Raw genomic sequence first — 21,177 nt, 5'->3', positions numbered from 1 at the left:
ATACATATCGACGTGCCATACGAAAACTAACACTTTTTAAATTTTTTACGAAAACTAACACTTTTAAAATTCTGTAAGAAAACTAACACTTTTATTTTGTGTCTGACGAAAAATAACACTTTCAATTTGTGTCTGACGAAAACTAACACTTTTATTTTGTGTCTGACGAACACTAACACTTTTAGCTAGTACATTTTCTTCAGAGAAAAAAATGAAAGGGTTACTTTTCGTCAGATACAAAATAAAAGTATTGGTTTTCGTCAGACACAGATTGAAAGTGTTAGTTTTCGTCAGACACAAAATAAAAGTGTTAGTTTTCTTCAGACACAAAATTTTTGGTGTTAGTTTTCGTATGGCACGTCGATATGTAAATGAAATGTTAGATCTCATTGTTTGATTTGCTTACATTAACCTTTTTAAATACATTTTAAGAGCTTGAATCATCCAAGGAAAACCTTCCGTGCTTTTTGGTCTGCGAATATGAAAAGTACTGAGTCAAAACTAATGCTGCGAGCAAGGCTGGACTCCAATGCCAATGTTCCAAGGCTTGTCAAGCGATTTTGGCTCATAGTAGAACGCAAAAAATTTTTCACGCGAGACAATAGACTGAAAGAACGCTCCCCTTCAGCCACACTGACTGGAAGTGTGCAAAATATTCTTAATGCTATGCAGATGTTAGGAAATAATACTTCCATCTTCAAGTCATGAAGTTTGTTCAGAAGTTGAAATGGTGGCAGCGAATCACATCCCAAATTTGCTAAGTGGATGGCTTTGAGATGAATGATTTCATCTATTAGATCCGTAGAAATATCGATGCCATAAATCGTGCAGAATGCCGTTGCCTTTTCTCTGAGCTCTTCTTCCGACAGATCCTGATACTTCCACAAAAAACTAAATTTAATCGCAATGTCATTTACGGCTTCAAAACGTCTTCTCATGTTACCTATCAAGCAGTCCAAAACAACGTAAAAAACTTGCTGTTTGAATTGAGTTTCGGAATCACACTCAGGTGGTTCGCCAGGTAATTCATCGAACTGGCGCTTTCTTATCTTCCTTCTTTTCTCTGCGAAGGTATCCACAACTCCTATACTCCCTGCCAGAACCTTACATTCTTGAAGTATGATCGACCATTGATCCCTGAACTTCTTCAACTCATCAATCAGGCTACGTATATTTTCTGTTTCCACGTCCAGTGTGGCATTTCTAGCTTGAAGTACCATATTTCGATGGTTGATTACGGTCAACACTTTGAGCCAAATGGAGGCTAAGAGGATACACTCAAATTTCCCCATATATGCTTCAATACCTTTCAAATCCGTAACTGTTTCTGAACTCAGATTCAAAAGCTTGATTTCGTCAATAGCTTTCAATATTTGGGGAATGTGAGTTGCGAAAGGTTTCACACTATCCACACGAGCAGACCATCGTGTTTGTGACATGCTGTGCAAAGAGCAGTTAGTTTTTTCCTTGAGAATTTCCCATCTCTGAGGGCTTGCGCTAAAGATATTATACAATTTCTGCATAATACCGAAAAATGTGGTGACTTCTGCGCAACATTCAGCAGCTTGCACTCCACATAAATTTAAACTATGACAAGCACAAGGTGCAAATATGGCCAGGGAGTTATCCCTCAGGATATGACTCTGCGCTCCTTTGTAATGACCGCTCATATTACTGCCATTATCGTACCCTTGCCCACGGCAGTCATCCAGTGGAATATTGTGCTTTTTTAGAGTGCTGCGAATCAGATCAGCGATAGCTTCTCCTGTTTTTGCGTTACAATCGACGAACTCTAAGAAGCGTTCTTGGATTTTCCATTTTCCGGAGTCCCTGTCTAATAAAACATAACGTAATATAAAAACAGTCTGCTCAATATGCGCCGAATCAGGGGTTGCATCCACTATTACTGTGTAATACTTGGCGGACTTTCTCTCGCTTTCTATCTTTCTAATTACTTTTCATTTATTTAATAGATTCTTACCTTTAAATTTTATAAATCAGTGCAGAATTACAACCAAAATTACATTTACAAATTAAACATTTTACCAATAATTGCACCACTGACAAAAGAAATACGAAGCTTGCAACACTTAACGCGAAACTGACCAACGTAAGCTTATCCACGGCATACTCATATGTTTGCACAAATTTGCGCTTCGCAAAACAATTCAAGTGTACTAATTTTTTCAAATTAGCGCTCTAGTTCATTATCAGCCTGTATTTACAGATGTCGCTGGCTTTTACAAAAATGAAAAAGCAATACGACCAAACCGAAAGTTACTACGTTTATACGCAAGCATACAACGCATCCATTCACTACGGTCGCTGCTCAAAACACATGTATAAACCAAACGAAGCGCATTGGCTTGTACTCGTTTTCAAATCGGTTCTTATTATCTCCAGACGGTTTCAAGGATCGTATAAACACAAATTTTGTTCAAAGCGCTTTAAATCAGCTGTTTCTTCATTTCACATTAGGTTTGTTCGTCGAGCAAAAAATTTGTACGAATTTGTACGAATTATCACGATTTTTGCCCAAATCGCGTTCGTGCAGACCAAAAAATTATCCAACACTCAAAAATTGTGAGAGCAAAGTGACAGTTCTCTTGGAGAGAAGTTGCAAATTCTTGCTGGAAAAAATTTTGCCAGCAAGAATTTGCAAACACGAAAAATATGTGGTTGTGGCGCATGGTTGCATTTTTGTCTACAATAATTTGAATAAATTAGTTCGTTAAATTTAAAAATTTATAAACACGAGCGATTTTTTTATGAAAAAAGGAAGTAAATAATTGTTGATATAATTAATTTAGTTAATTCCAATGATTTGAACTTAATTCGGCTGAAAAATATGGTATTCGCAATCGGAATGCAGTTGCAACCAGAGTCGATTTAAGAAACCCGACAGCTAGTACGATGAAGAAATTGAAATGTATGTTAAAGAAAGTCAGAACAACAAGAAATATACATGTATATCCTGTTTTTGGCCATCCGAAAGAATTTTAAAAATTCTATAAAAATTTTGTATGTTTGAAATGCAACCGTGGACGCCAGCTGGCAGCGAAACTTGCAAATTCCTGCAAATTTGCGTTCGTGCAGAAATTTGCAAGTTTCTCAACATGAGAGAGAATTTGAGAGAATTTTTTCTTACTCTCTGATATTTTGAGTGTTGGATAATTCTTGCTGGATTTTCGACGAACAAACCTATTCACTGTTGCGAAATGTCAGTTCAAGACGATTTCTTTGCTATCGATTTAGGTGCGTTCGTATAAACACTTGACAAATTTGTGTCGTCAGAACCGTTTTTTATATGTATGTATAAACAAGGTAAGTATTTGATTGGATGCTTATAATTTTAGTTTGGTGATTTGGTTAAGTTAAACACTTCAATTTTAAAACAATTTTTTGTAGCAACAAAATACCTATGTATGTATCTATGAAATCCTAGTTCGAGTACTGTCAATACTGCTTTGCCTTTCCGGGCCCCCAAAAACCTTCCGGGCCCCAGGGCGATTGCCCTGGCTGCCCCCCTCTCCGCGGCCCTGATACCAAATGTTGTGCATGTCATCTTTTATCTGCCTGGTGGCTTCGTCCATCGTGAATTTGTAGTTTCTACTAGGACTATTAATCGTTGCATCTTTGGCAATTTCGTCAGCTTTCTCATTACCTAGTATACCTTTATGGCTAGGCGTCCATACAATGTCAATTAGGAAATTAGCTTCTGATACCTTTCTGAAAATCCCACAGGCAATAATATTTGTGGTTTTGGATTGTTTGAGTATCTGACAAGAAATTAGACTGTCAGTGAATATGGCCAGTTTGCGATAACTCTTCCTTTTTGCTATTTCAATCGCTTCGTCTATGGCAAGGAGCTCACCAAAGGATGATGAAGTCTTAATAGGGATATGAAATGCATGTTCAGACTTCTCAGCGCTAAAGACGCATCAGTGTACATGATCTGATAATCATCCGCCAAATAGTCATTCAAAAGCTTGGCATAGTGTGCTTTGAGACACTCAGACGTTAAGGAGGCTTTATTGCCTGTGAAGGTTTTCAGAAAGATTTTAATATTAGGAGGTGAGGAACAGCCATCAATCGCATCAAGACGGTCAAAAATGTGTTGATACTGTCGGTATACTGTCGAGTAACTTGAGTTTAAACTTGGATTTTCTATGATGGAGTTAGCTAGAGGAATATTATGCATAAAGATCTTAATCAGCCAAGAAATTTATGCTTCTAGACGCCGCCTCAACCGTGGAGGCATAATGGTTTTTGCTGGTCATGGCGCTGTTTAGCGTTCTGCCTAGAGTTTTGAGCTCATTGACTTGTGGAATCCTATTGTTGCCTAGGAAAATGTCAATTTCTTTTCTTGGACCTTTAGTTACATGCATAACATTAGTTTTAGCAGGATTGAATGTCAAATTGAGCAGGTTACACTCAGCGCCAAAACGGCATAGTTTGTCTTGCAGGTTATCTACCGCGTCTTCGAACTGACTTCCACAGAGATGAACAAAAAATCATCTGCGAACTGGTAGATAAAAGTGTTTAAATCATTGAGGTCGTGAAGCTGAGCAGTATAGATATTGAAGAGTATGGGAGAGGGGACACTACCCTGAGGTGGGCCATTATAAATCTCAGTGCTACAGTTGCCCAGTTGCAAAATGAGAGAAAGTTAGTAATCCATTGGATGTATAGATTGTCAACTTGCAGATTAGTGAGTTGTCCTTTAAGTACGCCAATGTCGACACAGTTGTAGGCATTTGAGATATCACAAGAGCAGAGGATTACCTGAAATTTTCTACTTTTTAAGATGTGATTTTGATGGAGCATTTGGTTTAGGCAAATCGAGGTTGATCTATTTTTCCTGTAGATAAAGGTAGAATTGGGAAGAATGTTATTGGATTCAAGGAAATCATTTAACCTAGTTTTAATACAAGTGTTAAGGGTTTTAAGCATGACAGAGATTAGGGAAATTGGCCTGAAATTCCAGAAGGAGCTCAAATCCTTGCCTTTTTTTTTGGTATCGGAACAATTTTATTTTTTCGCCAATGGTGCGGAATTTGGTTGGCTAGAAAGATATCATTTATGCCTGTTCTGAAGGAGTTTAGAGTCCTATCAGACAAGGATTTGAGCATGCTATAAGAAATTCGATCAATACCTGCCGCTGTGTTTTTCTTTTTGCCAATCACATCGATTATTTCCTCATAAGTAATCGCCAGATCATAACAACGCTCCGTTGGTCGGTTAATCCCTTCATTAGCTGGCTGCGCTGAAACTTGCTCCTTCAACATATCAAGGTATTGCTGATTGTTGTCTTCATCCCAAGAACCAGTGTTCTCCTGCCTATAGTCACCCCTCAATGCATTAACGAAGCTTCACGCTCTTCTCCCCTTGCCATGATTAATCTCATCAATTTTTTCATTAAAGTTTTCTTTTTTTAGCTATTTTGACCTCTTTTTTCCAAATTTTACGCTGTTCGATGAGATTTTCTAAGTTTTGTGAGTAATTATAAGGAATCTATAGATTTTGGCAAACCTCTCATTCCACCAGGATTTTGGTACTCTATCATTTCTAGTGATATACGTTGCATTGCTAATTTCCTCCTGAATTTTGGACTCAGGTCATGAATATTGGAATCACACTCAATCTCATTCAAAAAATTCAGTAACTTATTTTTAGCCATGAACCTTTTAGGAGTTCTAATTATCGCATTAGTGTCCAAGGTTATGGGAAAGTGATGACTTCCCCCAATTCGAATGGGATCAACAGACCAATTACACCGTATAGAACTATTACTGAAAGCAAGATCAAGTACAGAACCACTCTCAGACCTGATGTCCATTTTGTAGGTACAACCATCACCATTAAGGCGGTTAAAAAAGGAGTTTTGAATGATGTTCGTCAGATGCTTACCTCGATTGGAAACTATACTATCACCCCAGGCAACTGCTCTGGCATTAAAATCACCAATTAAAAACACATTATTATAAGGTTCTAAAAGTTTAACATTCTGGTCACTTCATTATTGAAGTCACCAATGCCAATATTAGGGGGAAAATATATACTACAGATGATGATGTTGGGATTCAAATTTTTGGTTTGTATGATAAGAATATCATAGACAGAGGAAAAAGGAATTTTTTTAAGGTAATATCTTTCTTTACAGCAATTGCAACACCACCATAACCATCAGGGCGATATTTTTTAACAAGATTAAAATTGATAAGTTTTCTGTCCGGAGTGCGACTGGAAAGAAAGATTTCACTAAAACAAGCAAAATCAAATTCATATTTATGCAGGTAATATTCTATTGAATCTAAGTTGGCTCGAAAGGATTGACAGTTATATTGGAGAATCTTCATCTTGCAAAAAGGGGTTATATTATCTCATCTCTATTGGCAATTATGACCTCAAATTGACTTTTTAAGGATTGTATATCATTAAAAACCTCAGTGTTATTGGCCCGTAGTCATAGTCAAAATAAAGTCGACTTTAAAGTTAGTTGCAGCTTTTTTGACAGATATCCCATTGAAAATTATGTCAAAAAGCTGCAACTAACTTTAAAGTCGACTTTATTTTGACTTTGACTACGGGCCATTGTTTTCTATAGAAATTTTTTGAGTAATCCTAATTAGTTCCGTTATTAGCCGTTCAAACTCAGATACAAGTCCCTTTTGATATTCAGGGGTGTTAAAAACAGGGTTAACTGGATTTTTTGCTCTTGTACACCTAGGTAACTCTTTAGTTTGTGGAGAAGGTGAAAAAGCCGCACGCCTTCTGGCAGTGTGGCTGTATAATCCCCTAGTAAAATTCTTGTTAATGTTCTCATCTCTATCAGCTAACTCAGTACCTTGTGACTCGAGAGGTGGAAACGCCACATCATCAACCTCCAAAATGCTGAATCGATTGTTCCTCGGGAAATATTGGTCTAGCACCTCCTTCCTCGATAACTTTTTCACCGTCTTGATGCGATTCACCATCTGTTCCTTTTCTCAGCGCCGACAAGCCTCTTTATTTTTGGCCGAATGACCATGTTTTCCACACAAAATGCAAACTTTTACATTACATCCCGAATCCCTACATTCTGGTTTTCCACACATGAGACATCTTTGCTTGCTTTTGCATGACATTTTCGTGTGGCCAATACGACCACAGTTATCACATTGTCTAAGTGGGGGACATAAAATTCTACCGGGAGCTTCGCATAGTTGTAAGTGATGAACTTAGGTATATCATAACCAGAAAAACCTATCTCTACCGTAGTTGTGGGCACATAAGAGTCACTAACAGTATCCTTTCTAGTAAAACGCCTAACAGAAAGTATCGTAATCGCGGACCTAGCTTCATTCTTAATCTCAGTCTCATCAAAACACGTGGGTATACCACTTACCACACCATAGATTTCCAAGGCGGTTCTTGGAATAAAGGGACTTAGATTTCTTTTGATTACTCGATTATCACAAACAAAGTTATTAGCAGCAAAAGTGTTTTTAAACGTAATTTTATATAGGGTTCTGCCTATAGCAGTTATCAAGTCCATATCCTTTATTCGCAAATCCTTAATTTGACCTAACACCAACCAGTCAAACCAGTCGTCATTTTTTCATTGGCTGATGAGTCAACTAATACAAAGATTTCACCTTTAAAGTTTTGTGGGTATACCACAGACTCAAACTGTCCTTTTTTTCGGTATTCGAACTAGCTGTATCTAAGGCACCTGACTTTGCAGTACAGTTACTGTCCCCTGCTTCGGCTTCTACCACCATACGATCAGTGTCTTGGAGTTCTGTTATCTTTTCGACAAGCACATTTTCATTTTTTTCCTGTAATGTAACAAGCCCACCACCGCGAGTAAGCTCATAAAATTCAGAAACACTTTCGTTGCTAATAATTTTAGGTTTTTTTAAGTCAATTTCGTCACTTTCACAATCATTTTGGTCATCCCTAGATGCCATCGACCATTTAGTCGGCGACGCCATCCTGCCCTTAGCTTTTTTAAGTGCCTTTAGCGGCACTTTTTTCTTTTTTTTTAAAAGGCAACTTGAATAATTGCCCTAAATTTTACCACAAAACTTTTTTAAAAAACACAGAGAAAAAGTACACAAAATGCCAAGGCTACTCACCAATCCAAAGAATGCTTCCCCAGATTAAATTAGTTTATTAAAGGTTTGATACACGGTTTTATATACAACAAATATCCACTTTATAATAATAATAAAAAAATGTTTTTTACTATTCTAATATTTAATACTAATACTTTTTCCCAAAATAGCGTATTGCCACCCTGAAAAATGGGCGTGCTGGCTGTTCGGTTCACCCAGCAAATCGTTCCACTCAGAGGCCACAAATACCCATTGCTATGCCCAGGGGGGTTTCCTCATGCCTATCCCTACATGTCTTTGAACCATTTCGATTCTCTGGCGAATCCAAGCAGTCCTTCCAGTGGAGCTTTCCCTAAGGTATGCAGGCTCTCGAAGAAATGGCCCCCAAGAAACGTGAGCCGTTTTCTTCGGAATGCTGGACGTTCACAACTGAAATGTTGGACGGCTTCTACAGAAATCGTTATGCGGAGCTCCGAACTTGGCGGGCATGTGGCCAATGGTCCAGTGTCCCGTTAGAATTCCTGTGAGAAGCTTAACGTTTGGCTTTGACAGCCTCAATAAACTCAATGTTCTTCGTTCGTCGAGCCGTGGCCAGAGCGATCGCGATACCATGCGAGTGTGCAGAGTGTGCAGAGTGTGCACCTGCTGTTGGTGGCTGCCTTGGTCACTCTCTCGACCTCCGAAAACAGAAATCGCAGGGGATCACGATCTTGATCGCTCCCCAAGCCCCATTTCAGATCCCTTTCTAGCACATTCGTCCGCTTCCTCATTTACTGGGACACCGTTGTGTCCCGGGACCCAGTAAAGGTTGATTATGTGTTATGTTTCTTAACGCATATCGAGTTGGTTGTTTCCGACCCTAAGGCTTTGATAGCTGCTTGACTGCCCACGACAAAGGCAAGTTTAGATGAAGCTAGGCCGATCATGCTCACCAGCCTTGCCGCCAATTCGATTGCATGTATCTCAGCCTGAAAAACACTGCAGTGATCCGGGAGTCTGTAAGACTCTCTCAGAGATAACTCCTGAGAGAAGACTCCAGATCCTGTTCCGACGTCCATTTTGGAGCCGTCCGTGAAAATAGGTATTTCGTCATCGCTAAGAGCAATACTAAGTTCCTAGTCACTTCTGTATGGAAAATAGACATCAAAATTCCGATTGAAATCAGTTTCCGAGATAGTCACAGCTAATTTACTCCACCCCCACTCTCTCGAGGATTGTGGCGTGGCACGTGCAAGTTGTTCGCAGCCTGTTAGACGCCCTGAGTCGTAGAGCACTTTTAGCTGCGGTACTTTTAACGTATAGGTCTATGGGTGGAATGTCCAGGAGTGTCTCTAGCGTCTCTAGGGGCGTTGAGTAAGTCGCCCCTGTTATGCATAAGCATGCCTGTCGTTGCACCTTTTGCAGATTAAGTACATGGGTTTTGGAGTCCACCGCCTGCCACCATACCAGCGCACCATAGGTGAGAATGGGTCTAACCACCGCCGTATAAATCCAGTGTATTATCTGCGGTCGCAGCCCCCAGTCTTTCCCGATCGTAGCCTTACAGGAGTAGAGCGTAATGAGCGATTTTTTCTCCGCTCTTCGGTATTCCTTTTCCAGGAAAGCTTAGAGTCGAGAATAACCCTCAAAAACTTCGCTTCTTTTGACAGTTCAAGGCTTGCTCCATTGAGGGACGGAGTTTGAAATTTGTCTACTTTATAACGCTTGGTGAACAGAATAAATTCGGCTTTGGAGGGGTTAACCCCTAGACCGTTTCCTCCTGCCCACCTCGCAAGATCGTTAATTGCAGATTGTAGAATCTCTCTGACCGTGGAGAGGAATTTCCCCACGACCAAAATGACAAAGTCAACGACTAGACAATGACCTTGACGGCATTAGATGTGCGGAGCAGGAATTCGTTAAGCACGAGGCTCCACAGTAGGGGAGATAACACCCCCCACTCTTACCTCCCTCCATGGCTTTGGAATATAGCTAAGGCGGAAACTTGCCCTAAAAATGGTCCTTAGCCACGAAGTTACCGTGGCATTTGTTCGTTGTAGCATGGCTCGAAAGATTCCATCCGGACCCGGAAATTTGAAGGCTTGGAAGGATCTGATAGCCCAAGCTACTTTCGATTCAGTGAAGATTTTATCAACTGGACTGACCTGCCTACGGGTACTAGGGTGTTCTGTTACAGGAGTGACTGTGTCCCCTGCGCTGCCGCACCCAGGGAAGTGGAAATCCAGCAGATGTTCCAGTGTTTCAAAGCTGTTTTCGGTATGCCCTCCTCCTGGCTTCTCCAGGAAACCGGGAGGAGCAGGATTTTCTGAAAGGCACCTTCTTAGTCGCGCGGCTTCAGTAGTCGTTTCGAGGTCTTCACAGAATTTGGACCACGATACTTTCTTTGTCTTTTTTATCTCTTTCTTGAAAGCGTTGAAGTTGCGACGATATTCGTCCCAAACCTCCGTGTCCTTGGTGAACTTCGCTCTATTAAAGGCCTTCCTTGCTGCTGTCCTGAGTTGCCTTAGTTCCGCCGTCCACCACTTTGCGTGTCGCCTGTGAGGTGTGCTCTCTGGACAGGTTGCTACGTTACATTCGGTAAGAGTGTTCGCTAGACAGAGGACCGCTCCCTCCAGTTGGCCCGCTGAGATTGGCTCCACCGTATACGGGGGGCACGTTTCAGACACCAGCTGGCTGAAGTCTTTCCAATTTGTCCTACGAGGATTTCGATAAGGTTTTTGTGTCAGTTTGCTTAGGTTAGTGGAGATAACGATGCGACAGTGATCAGAAAAAGAAAATTTTGTCGAGATGTGACAGCCCTCAACCCTAACATTGTTCGAGTTAGTTACGAGAGTTATATCTATAACCTCCTCCCTTATTCTATTGTAGAAGGTGGGGTGGTCACCCTTATTACAAATGGTCACTCGCACTGTCGTACGGGATGGTACCTCTGAGAGTGGAACAACTTCTAGTTTTGCGTTGGCCCAAAGTTCATCTTGGTTGCGGACGTAAGGAAGTCTAGCGACTCCTTGTTGCCGCATCCAACAACTTCGACTCCCTTCTGTCACTTGGCTCCATCAAACATACGAATGTTATTGTTTTTGGTACGCTGGATTTCGCCAAGTAGTGCCCTCATGATCCTTCCTTCCAGGAGCAAAAATTTGTCCGTTGGAATCTTTCCTTCCGGGCGACTCCGGTCTATGATTGCTACCTGGAGCTCTGGTGCTGAGCATAAATAAGGTTGTAAAGTTTTCACCCGCTTCTGCTCAGGCTGTGTCTTCTTGTCGCCAAACAGTTGTCTCTTCGGAGTGCGTGCAACCGGTCCCTTACCACCGATGCTGCCGATGGCGAGGCCTTCTCCCCGTCCAGCCATGGGAACACTGGCCTCGCGGTCTTCGGCACCTTGGGCGTCAGTAACACCGACGGCTTGTTATTTCCAACAGCGACAGGGGAGCAGCTTTTCTCGTCGGCAGACTGCTACCGCCCTCAGAGGGGGGTTTGGTTGCAGCGTCTATATTTTCGGAGTTGGTGGCTTTTCCAGAGACAGCGGCCTAACTTCCGAAAGCATTCGAGACTTTCTCCTGGCGGAGTCGCTCATACTTCAGGACAATGTAGGCATGCTTCTTTTGAAGAGCCTTGTCCCTTGGCGGGGCAGACACCTGGATAATAGGCTCAACAGTAGAATTTCGATCGCTGGGCTTGTTGTCACCACTCCAACGATAGGGTCTCCGGGGATTTTAGAACCCTCTTTTACCGGATACTGAGGGTCGGGTGTTGCATTTTATACCTACTGCCAGGTGAAGGTTGTCCTGCCGCCCAATATGGGTCAGACGCAGACCAAGGAGCCACCCCACTGGGGAACCGACGCTTCTGGATTTGTCGGTGTGTTTTCAAATGCGAAAATTGGGGTCCCGTACGCAGTGGTCCCGTCATCAAGTTCTGGTCGTCCTGGGCGTTCGCCGATGCACATCACGTACAGTCCGGGTCCAGTCCACAGCCTTGAGCGAGAATATACCGCCTCGCACCGGTCGACAGAGTCTCGTTAGCGATAACAGGGACCACCAAGCCTTGACGGGCAGTGGGTGAGGTAGTCGTTTGGAGGGGATAGGTTATAGATTCACTTCACTCCCCCATTAGATCCCCTTTTTACTCTTACTGAATAATGTATGTATGAGTGGAAACTATCGATAGTGCTTACAAAACCATCGATTTTTTTGATAGTCAAAAACCAACGATACTATCGACAGTGCCATCGATAGTTTTACAGCTCTAATGCGTCTGTGCTTAGGTTGTGGGCCAGTTCCAAGTGTATTGCCCTAATAGTGAGGCACGTTAGACAGTGCCACCCAGCACTTCTCTTGTCTATGACCGATTGTCATGTTTGTTGGACCGAAATAATCGAGACCGGTGTATGTGAACGGTCTTACCTAAGGCGTTAAACGGTCGGCTGGCAGTGGTCCCATAATAGGTGCTACTGGCGTTGCTTTGGACACTCGACAGACCTGACAATTACTTATTGCAGAACGCAGAAGCTTACGCAAGCAGGGTATCCAGTAGTGACGATGGATTTCGCAGATTGTGGCTTCCGTATTTTGATGTTTCGTGGCGGCGTGATGATGACTCACAATAAGTTTTGTTAAGGGGTGGTTTGGTGGTAGTATGACCGGCTGTCTGGTAAATATGGGCAGCCATTCAGCTGCATCGATGCGTTCCTTTACGCGCAAAATACAGTGATCATCTATGCAGGGCGAGAGCTGGTAGATTGCGCTGGATCGAGGAATTGTGTAACCTTTTTCGAGCAGGCGGAGCTGGGCAATGAATGCTTCTGTTTGCACTTGACGATACAAGGCATGCTTGGCTGTTTCCAACGCCCATGCTGTTAGGCCATGCGTTTCATCGGACTGCTTGCCATTGCGGCATGGACTCACGAAACGAATCACCCATGCCAGAGTTTGTACTATTCTGCTAAGAGATGAAAAACGATTATAATTCATAAATTTATAGCTTACAACTGCCAAAGCGTATCTCAGCTGGAGCTCTTCGTCGTCAGCAGCATCGCGTTCTTGGACTTCAAGCTCCTGTGGCCAATGCTCTATATCCATCTGTAAGAACTGTGAGCCACTCAACCAATAGGACTCGAACTCAGTGTTGACACGTCTCGCTCGAGTAGCTTCGTCGGCAACGTTATGAGCCGTTGGTATCATCTCCAATTGGATAGCGTTGTGGTGGCTAGTATTTCCGCCACTCTATGGGCGAAAAATGGCTTGTACCACCTGTGCTCGCTGCCTATCCATTTAAGGACAGTTCTTGAATCCGACCAGAGGACACAATCGGATATGGTACTGCGTGCTGATCACGAACTGTCTGCATCAACCTCTTACCTAGGACTGCGGCCTATAGCTCGAGGCGCGGAATAGTGAGCGGCTTCATTGTAGCACTTTTGTAATTCCACAGTGGTTCGAGTAAAACACAGCAAGATATTACACGCTCAGAACAAAAACGGCGAATATTATAAGTCAGAGCAAAAATGAACTATATTTTTTCCTAGACCAAAAACGAAACAAATCGACAGCTTACGTGTGAACTTTGTGTGTAAGCGGTATTTCGTGCGCGCTCGGTTGTTTCTGCTTTTGCTTTTGCGTTTGCGGTGATCGGCAAAATGTAGGAGCGAAAACATTTATTTGTAAATTGCAATGCTGTAATCGGTTGTGTAGTCTCATGTCCATAAATTGCGTAATGGAAGATGAAAGTGATGGTAAATATTTATATTTATTTGCTAGGTAAGAGCAATTATAGTATGTATTATATCTTATTTGCAGTAACGTTTACTCCCAGAAAACGACAAAAACGATTAGAACATCGCAAACAAAATATTGAAAAGAAAAGTGTTGAACGCGGCAAAGAGCATGAAACTGTTAGCGGCCGTATAGTTGCGGAAAAAATGTATAGCCCAAGTAATCTGCAAATGTGGAAAAAGTTGCTGCCACAAGATTGACATTGTCCGCCAGAAGAAAATCTTTGAAAACTATTATCATGCTTTAAATTTTACCCAAAAAGCCTTATATATTTTTTTTGGTTATTTATATTTCGCTTTTTTAATGTTTATTATTTTTTTTATAAAAATGCAGTTCATTATTTAACAAAAACCATATAAGTCAAAATTTCAAACTTTATAGAAAAATTTAAAAAAGTTTTACAACAACTAGGTTAGGTTAGGTTAGGTTGAAGTGGCAGCCCCGCGCAGAGCGCGGAGCACACGGGGCTGGAAAAGCCCGTTGTGATACCATTGGCCGAAGCCATTTGTTTCTTTCCCTTCCTTAGTAATTGAACCACGGAGTGCGTTTTATATAGCACAAAAAGTCGAGAACGTTCGCCGAGTTCAAATCGGCTAAACAATCTAGAAAGTACTTCTTGAAGAATCAGTTGCGCGTGTTGGCCAAGGTGGGACAATGGAAAAGATAGTGTTCAACGGTCTCCACCTCTTCCTCGCCTCTGCAACTTCGACAAAAATCGTTGGTGGGGTATCCTAGTCTGTTTCCGTGTGTGCCCATCAGGCAGTGTCCGGTGATTACCCCGACTACTAATCTGAGAAAGGAGCGGTCCAGCCGGGTAAGAGCTATGGATCGCTTTACATCAATCTTTGGCCAAATTTGACTTGTAGTATGGCAGGTGGTTTCCAAAGCCCACCTGACATTTACCTCCTCGACGAGTTCCGCCTGTGTCTCTGTTTGCAGGAGGTTAGAGATATGCCCGCATTCTGAGCAGAATTGACTTCAGATATTTCCGTCCCTCTCCTTGCCAGCTCGTCGGTTAGGCAGTTGCGAAAACTGAGGTTTAGCGCGAGTTCGTCAGAGTAGATCCCGCTACCCACTCTTTTGTTAAGCTTGGAACCATCTGTATATATGGCCGTAGACCCTGGGTTCAGGTATGTGGCCCCTTACCATTCGTTCCTCTCTGGGATCCTTGTGGAGAATTTGTTGTCAAAGCAGAGTAAAGAAGTGGTATAATCAATCTGCCGTAGATTATCCGGTAGAGTTTTAAGTACTTTTGCGTGTCCGAATCTAAGGTCCCTCCACGGCTGTATTGTATTTAACCTGGCCTCACTGCAGCCGGCCCGAAATTTTCCGTGAAGATCCACAGGTGGAAGATTTAACATTATTTCCAGAGATTTGATAGGTGTAGTGGGCAGCGCTCCCGTGACTAACATGGCAGCCGTCCTCTGCACCCGTTCCACCTTGGCTCTGGACAAAGTGTTGTTTAGCGCAGGCTACTAAACGGTGACCCCGTAGAAAAGGATGGGTCTTATCACAGCTGCGTACATCGAGTGTACTAAGTGTGGTTTTATTCCCCATTTTTTACCTATAGCCGTCTTACTGGCATAAAGGGCGGTATTGTCTATTCTGGAGCGGTCTTCAATGTTTCGCTTCCAGTCAGGTATCTTGTCTAGAATAATTCCAAGGTATTTGACCTCGGTTGAGAGAGTAAGTGCCATTCAATTTAGGGTGGGAGGTTCAAATAAGGGAGTTTTATACTTCCTTGTGAAAAGTACCATTTCTGGTAGGATTGACGGTAAGTCCACATTCCTTGGACCAGCTGTTTACCAGACCGAGTGCATTTTGCAATAACTCACTCAGGACCTGAAGATGTTTGCCCGTTGCCAAAATTTCTATGTCATCAGCGTACGCTATGACTCCTCACTTACGACGTCCCTAACGGACCTGTTTGCTTAGCATGATTGAAGAGCCTCCAGCTGTTCTTCTTCAGTGCTGAAATCTCAGGATTCCACCACTAGGGTTTCTTTTTGTCCTTCGGCAGGGTGCTTGGGCGGGAGGCTTTAAAAGCAGCATTACAGGCATTTGTCACAAAGTTCACTCCTTCATAACTTTTCGACGATGAGTCCAGCTCACCGAGAGAAACACCCTTTGTATTCGAGAGACTCGCTTCATCAGGTCTTAATGATAAGCAGGACTTATCGTGGGAAGCGTATCTGCGTAGAGAGGCCGACAGCGTATTCCTATACTTTGCCCAGTCGGTTCGCTTTCTGTTCCTATATGCTGTTAAAGGAGCAGGATCAAAATTGAGATTGAAACTAATGTAGAGGTGGTCAGAAAAAGGGTGTTCCTTGGACACCTGCCAGTCTCTTATCCGATCGGACAAACCGCTCGACACAAGGGTGATGTCCAGCACTTCTCTTCTAACAGAGGTCATAAACGTGGGATCGTTCCCACGGTTACATACAGTAAGATTATATAAAAGAATAAAGTCAAGTAAACCTCACCTCGGAAGTTGGTGTCGTTTGAGCCCCAGATCGTGTTATGTAAATTAGAGTCGGCCCCTATTATGACCGGGAGCTTTCCGCGATTTGCTTTCTTCACCGCTTCCTCCAGTCTATAGGGAGGAAAAGCATAGCTGTCGTGAGCCATGTAGGTTGTTGCCAGCCAGATAACGCTCTCCTTCAGCCGTACACTGATGCAGATAGTGTCCTCGTCGCTGTATTGGGTGAGTAAAAAATGAGAATATACTTTTTTAAATTAGAATGCAAGCTCTGATCCTACCTATTACTGGAGCTGTTACCATCTGGTAGGCATCAGAGTTCAGTCCGCAAACCTTGTTTCTGACGATCCAAGGTTCTTGGACTAAAATCAAGTCCTAAGCTTTATCGCTGAGGCGAAGAAGGAGAGCATCCGAGACTGCCTTGGAGTGGTGCAGATTAATTTGTAGGATCTGCACCATCCTCAGAATCGGTTATTTTCATTGCTTCTAGCTCCCTCCGCTCGGCGGCGGCAATGACTGTGATGTCATTGTCCTCCTCCTCCGGTTCGGATACCAGAAGCTGGTCCTCGTCCAGCGTAGATTGACCCTACGTAGGCAGATACTGAACCCGATTCGCTCTCAGTATCTGTCGCGGTATCGGATACACTCGTTGGTGGGTCCACAGGTTCACTCGCGGTGTTTCCTGTGTACCCCGTTCGGCCGGCCACCGATGCCGACACAGGGGCCGCAGGTCCGCCTGAGGCGTTGCCTATTTTGTTGGCCCCTTCGTCGGGAAGAATATCTGAGGGAGCGGGTCCGCTCGAGGCATTGCCCGTTTCCTCCTCTTGCTGATCCGTTCTCTGGTGGATTTTTACTGTGATTGAGTAAAAGCCGTAGCTTATTACCCCAGCACAATCCTCGAGAGCTGGGACAGAAGCCTCGTTGACGACAAAGCCAACAAAACGCTGCTTCCCCTTGGTCTCGCCAACTCGGACTATCCTCCAATCGCTGGTGGGCAGTCCTTCGTTGCCCAGTCGGATGAACTCGAGTATCTCCTCCGGTTTTGCCGGCTCAGCTGGTACCCGGGCCCAGGCTCGCGGCCTGGTAGGGATTTCATCTCTATGGACGGCAACTAAGTCTGCCCCGGGCCACAGCTGTCCAACCGTGGAGATAGCTTCCTTATAGAGCCGGTGCGGGCGCTCATCGGCGCACGCTACCAGCTTAACTCGCCCTTGATGCCATCCGCCATCACGGACGACTGGTGCTGGGCCGGGGTACTTCTGGAGTATCCCTTTATATGCCCTGCATAAACTCATCTGGACGGACTTTCAGTTGTCCGTGGTAATGTGGCCGTCCGGATGCCCCTTGTCCAACACCGCCAGCGTGAGGTGCTCTTTGGCGGCTTCACTGAACGGCTTCGTGTTGGATACGGCCATCGACGGACGACACCTCGAGGTGTCGTCCTGAGATCGCTTTCTCTTGGAGGTAAGGTCCTTCCTTGGGTTTTCCCGAATGGGTGGTTTGTCCTTCCCGCCTTTCCCGGGGGATCGCTTGTCGCTGGCGGCGAAGACTCCCATGGCCCACTTGAGAGAGACTTTTTGCTCCGCTGTCAGTTGGTCATGAGGGATGACCCCCAGCCTTTATATGACGTTAGGGGCTTCCTTTCGGTCACGCTGGGCCCTGACGAAAGGCGAAATTTGAGTTGCTGCTTTGGAGCAGCCGGGGTGTAGAGCGAGGTTATTTGCCCCGGTCTTCGAGTATTTACTCGCGGGAGTGGTCCTCTGCTTGTCCGTGGAGGACTTTTGCACGATCACTACACCTTGCGGGGGCCTTCCCCAGCTTTCCCGCCGGCTTTGACTCTCCCTCATGGGGTATAGTACCACCGGCATCACTGGAGGTTCACTTTCCCTCTGGGGGTTTAGCAATCCTTCCAGCTTCTGCGGAAGCCCGAAGCTGCTTGGGCCGTTCAGGCCCTCTCGGTTCCGTCGATGTGGTTTCAGAGATGGTTGGTGTTTTGGACTTTTCATCGCCGTGTTCAGCGGCGGCACTACCCGTGCAGGGTTCCGAGGCTTCTTTATTTATAGTATTCATCATTCTGGTTGTTTGGCCACCTACAGAGCCGAGGCCTTTCGGTGGCCGGAAAATAAGGAAAGGGGAAAAATGGTCGACCACGGCAGAGCCCCATGCCGCAGCAAGTCCACCGTTACTGCCGGAGGCGGACAGGTATCCGGGAGGCGCCGTTAGAATACAGTCGGAAAGCCCTCTGACTACAAACCTTATAATGGGCACGGTGACGCTTGACACCCTGGATTAGGGGGGGCAGGGTAGATTTGACACCCTCCGGGTCTAGATCCATAATGTTCTGTAGAAACAGGGTCACTTCTTGAAGGATGCATTTCGCGCACTATGGTCCTGTATGCTGTGTTACGCTTCATCCACACCCTGCATTTTCGCTCGACCCCTTTACAACAACTAGCTTTTTATTAAAATTTTTTAGATATGCAGTATCACGCATTTTCTTCCATATAAAGTGTTTTTGACTATTTTTTTTCTGTATGGAGAAAATAATACCATTCCCAAAAAAAAAGTTATCAAAATTAAACGCGAATTCTTACCCACTTGCATTTACACTTTATTAATAATTAGAATTTTTCTAAAAATTCCTAATAAAAAGTTTGTTGTAAATATTTGTTGAATTTTGCTACGAAATCTGAAATTTGGACTTTATCGTTTCGGTTAGATAAGGAGCTGTATTTTTATAATAAAATAATAAACATTAAAAAACGAAAGAAAAATAGCCAAAACTGGTCCAAATGTCATGTCCATATTATTTTTCGCATGACTGTACATAGCAAACTTAATAATCTTCACTAGTATATAAAAAAATGCAATTAAGTGGGTGCACTTTTTTCTTCAAATCTCCCATAAATAAAGTTTATCTATGGTCAAATATCAGAGGACAGATTTTTTTCTTAAATTTGTGATAACGTGCTATTTATAACATAATTCAAAGGATAATATTTAAATATTATATTTGTGAATTCTAATTTTTTCTGATAATTATTTATTTTATTGATAAAACAAAACTTACTTATTTTAATTAATATTAGGTTTTATATTAATTTACATAACCTGCGTTGGTAGTTTGCTACAGGTTGAAAAGGCATATGCAAATTATGGACTTGAGACAACAAAACCGATTGCAGCATTGAAATGATTTCGCTGCTACATTTTGCCGATCACAGCAAACGCAAAAGCGAAAGCAGAAACAACCGAGCGCGCACGAAACACCGCATACACACAAAGCTCACACGTACGTTGTCGATTTGTTTCGGTTTTGCTCTAGGAAAAAATAAAGTTCATATTTGCTTTGACTTAGAATTGTCGTCTTTTTTGTTCTGAGCGTTTCCAACGACGAAAGATCTTTCAGCGCAGTGCATGAAACTAAATGTGGGACGTAAAGCAAAACACAAATATGTACATGCCTTAGTTATAACTGTTTTCCGTTTGACTTCATGTATTAAAGTAAGATCAATTGCTCTTGCATTATAAACTTTTTGAACTGGCATTTCTCTTTGGCCACGCCGGTGAGGTGAAAATGTAATCGAACGTATGCGACTTTTAAGGCATTCGTAAACTCGTATGCTATTTTTTTTCTTTACACCTTCACCGGTAGGAATTCTCGCGCGTACAATGATCAATAATCATGCAAAGTTTCACTGTACACTTAATAGATGCTCGTATAACTAAATTTACATAGCTAATTATTTAAAATCCTTTAAATTTAATTAGAAAGTTATTGAACTCCTTTCTTTCCACATCCTATTTTACATTATTTATCTGACTTGTTTTAGTTTCTTGAATTGATTTAGTATTACAACTTTCTAGTTCACGTAGGCTTTTAATCGTAATTCTTCACTTTTCACTGCAGTGGCTGTACTTGTATATTAGACACAAAAATTCATTTGTTAATATACCTATTTATGTATGTATATGTAACACTTCGTCTTCACATGTTTTCAATCTTAACGAAAGTATAACAAGGTTTCGCAGTTCTTTCTTTAATTAAAGATTGAGTTAGTTTTAGTTTAGTTTTGAGTTAGTACCACCTTAAAAATAATTTTTCCACAATGAGGGTAGCTCAAAGACTACTTTTCGCTTTTCAAACACCCGTACTACACGCCGGCCCGCATGGCCACTGGAATACTCTGCATCCAAAGAGAAACTGGTCTAAAAAAAACTGCCACATCCATCGCAAAACGTTCCCAAAAGGTGTACGCAAAATTTTGGACTTTTCCTAGATCCAAGGTTGGGTCTTTCCCTTATTTTAATTTAATCTTTAGTTTTTTTTTATGATTTAATTCTAGAACCCGAATTTTCGTAATTCGTAATTCGTAGCTATGCTACGAAAAACGAAAAATCCACATGCTGCAACCCTTGCGGAAACATGTGCAGCATTGCCAGCTATAAGTTGTTTTTCGAAGATAGCTGAATGAAGGAAAAAAAAGTCGAAAGGAATTAAAAAAGCACTCATCATGTGCATGTTTATAGTAAAATTTATTGATTTTCAATATTTTGAGGAAAATTATGGATTCTGATGCATTTGCAGTTATAGCAGCGGAGTAAGAGCGCGCTATGGCAATGGACTCACAAAGGTAAGCGGAGCTGCCGGGCATAAAAACCATGGGGGCATCTATATTAGCTTCTGGTTGAATTGTTGATTCACAAGCCAGAACTCCTGCTATGCCTGAAGCTCTGGTTCTCAATCCAGTTAATGCAATAACAGCTTCTTCCAAGCCATTGAAAATATGCACTTTGTTAGGTCCACCACCTGTTGCGCTTGGTT

The 21,177-nt window shown here is 42.7% G+C and overlaps 1 protein-coding gene across 1 annotated transcript; it reads right to left on the bottom strand.

Moving 5' to 3' along the window:
- Positions 1-12,505: 12,505 nt before the first annotated feature.
- LOC108359720 (uncharacterized) lies at positions 12,506-13,282 on the bottom strand. Its single transcript, XM_017611688.1, has one exon. It carries the CDS (start codon positions 13,280-13,282, stop codon positions 12,506-12,508), a length of 777 nt encoding a protein of 258 aa, XP_017467177.1.
- Between the last annotated feature and the right edge of the window lie 7,895 nt (positions 13,283-21,177).

Source organism: Rhagoletis zephyria, unplaced genomic scaffold (assembly GCF_001687245.7).
Source record: "Rhagoletis zephyria isolate East Lansing unplaced genomic scaffold, Rhagoletis_zephyria_1.1 Rzeph_scaffold_00444, whole genome shotgun sequence".
Classification (NCBI taxonomy): Eukaryota; Metazoa; Arthropoda; class Insecta; order Diptera; family Tephritidae; genus Rhagoletis; species Rhagoletis zephyria.
Note: the sequence above shows the minus strand (reverse complement) of the source record. Positions and strands in the feature narration are given on the sequence as shown.

Excerpts from the sequence above, each read along its gene's own strand:
- LOC108359720 (XM_017611688.1), bottom strand. The coding sequence starts at position 13,282 with ATGATACCAACGGCTCATAACGTTGCCGACGAAGCTACTCGAGCGAGA.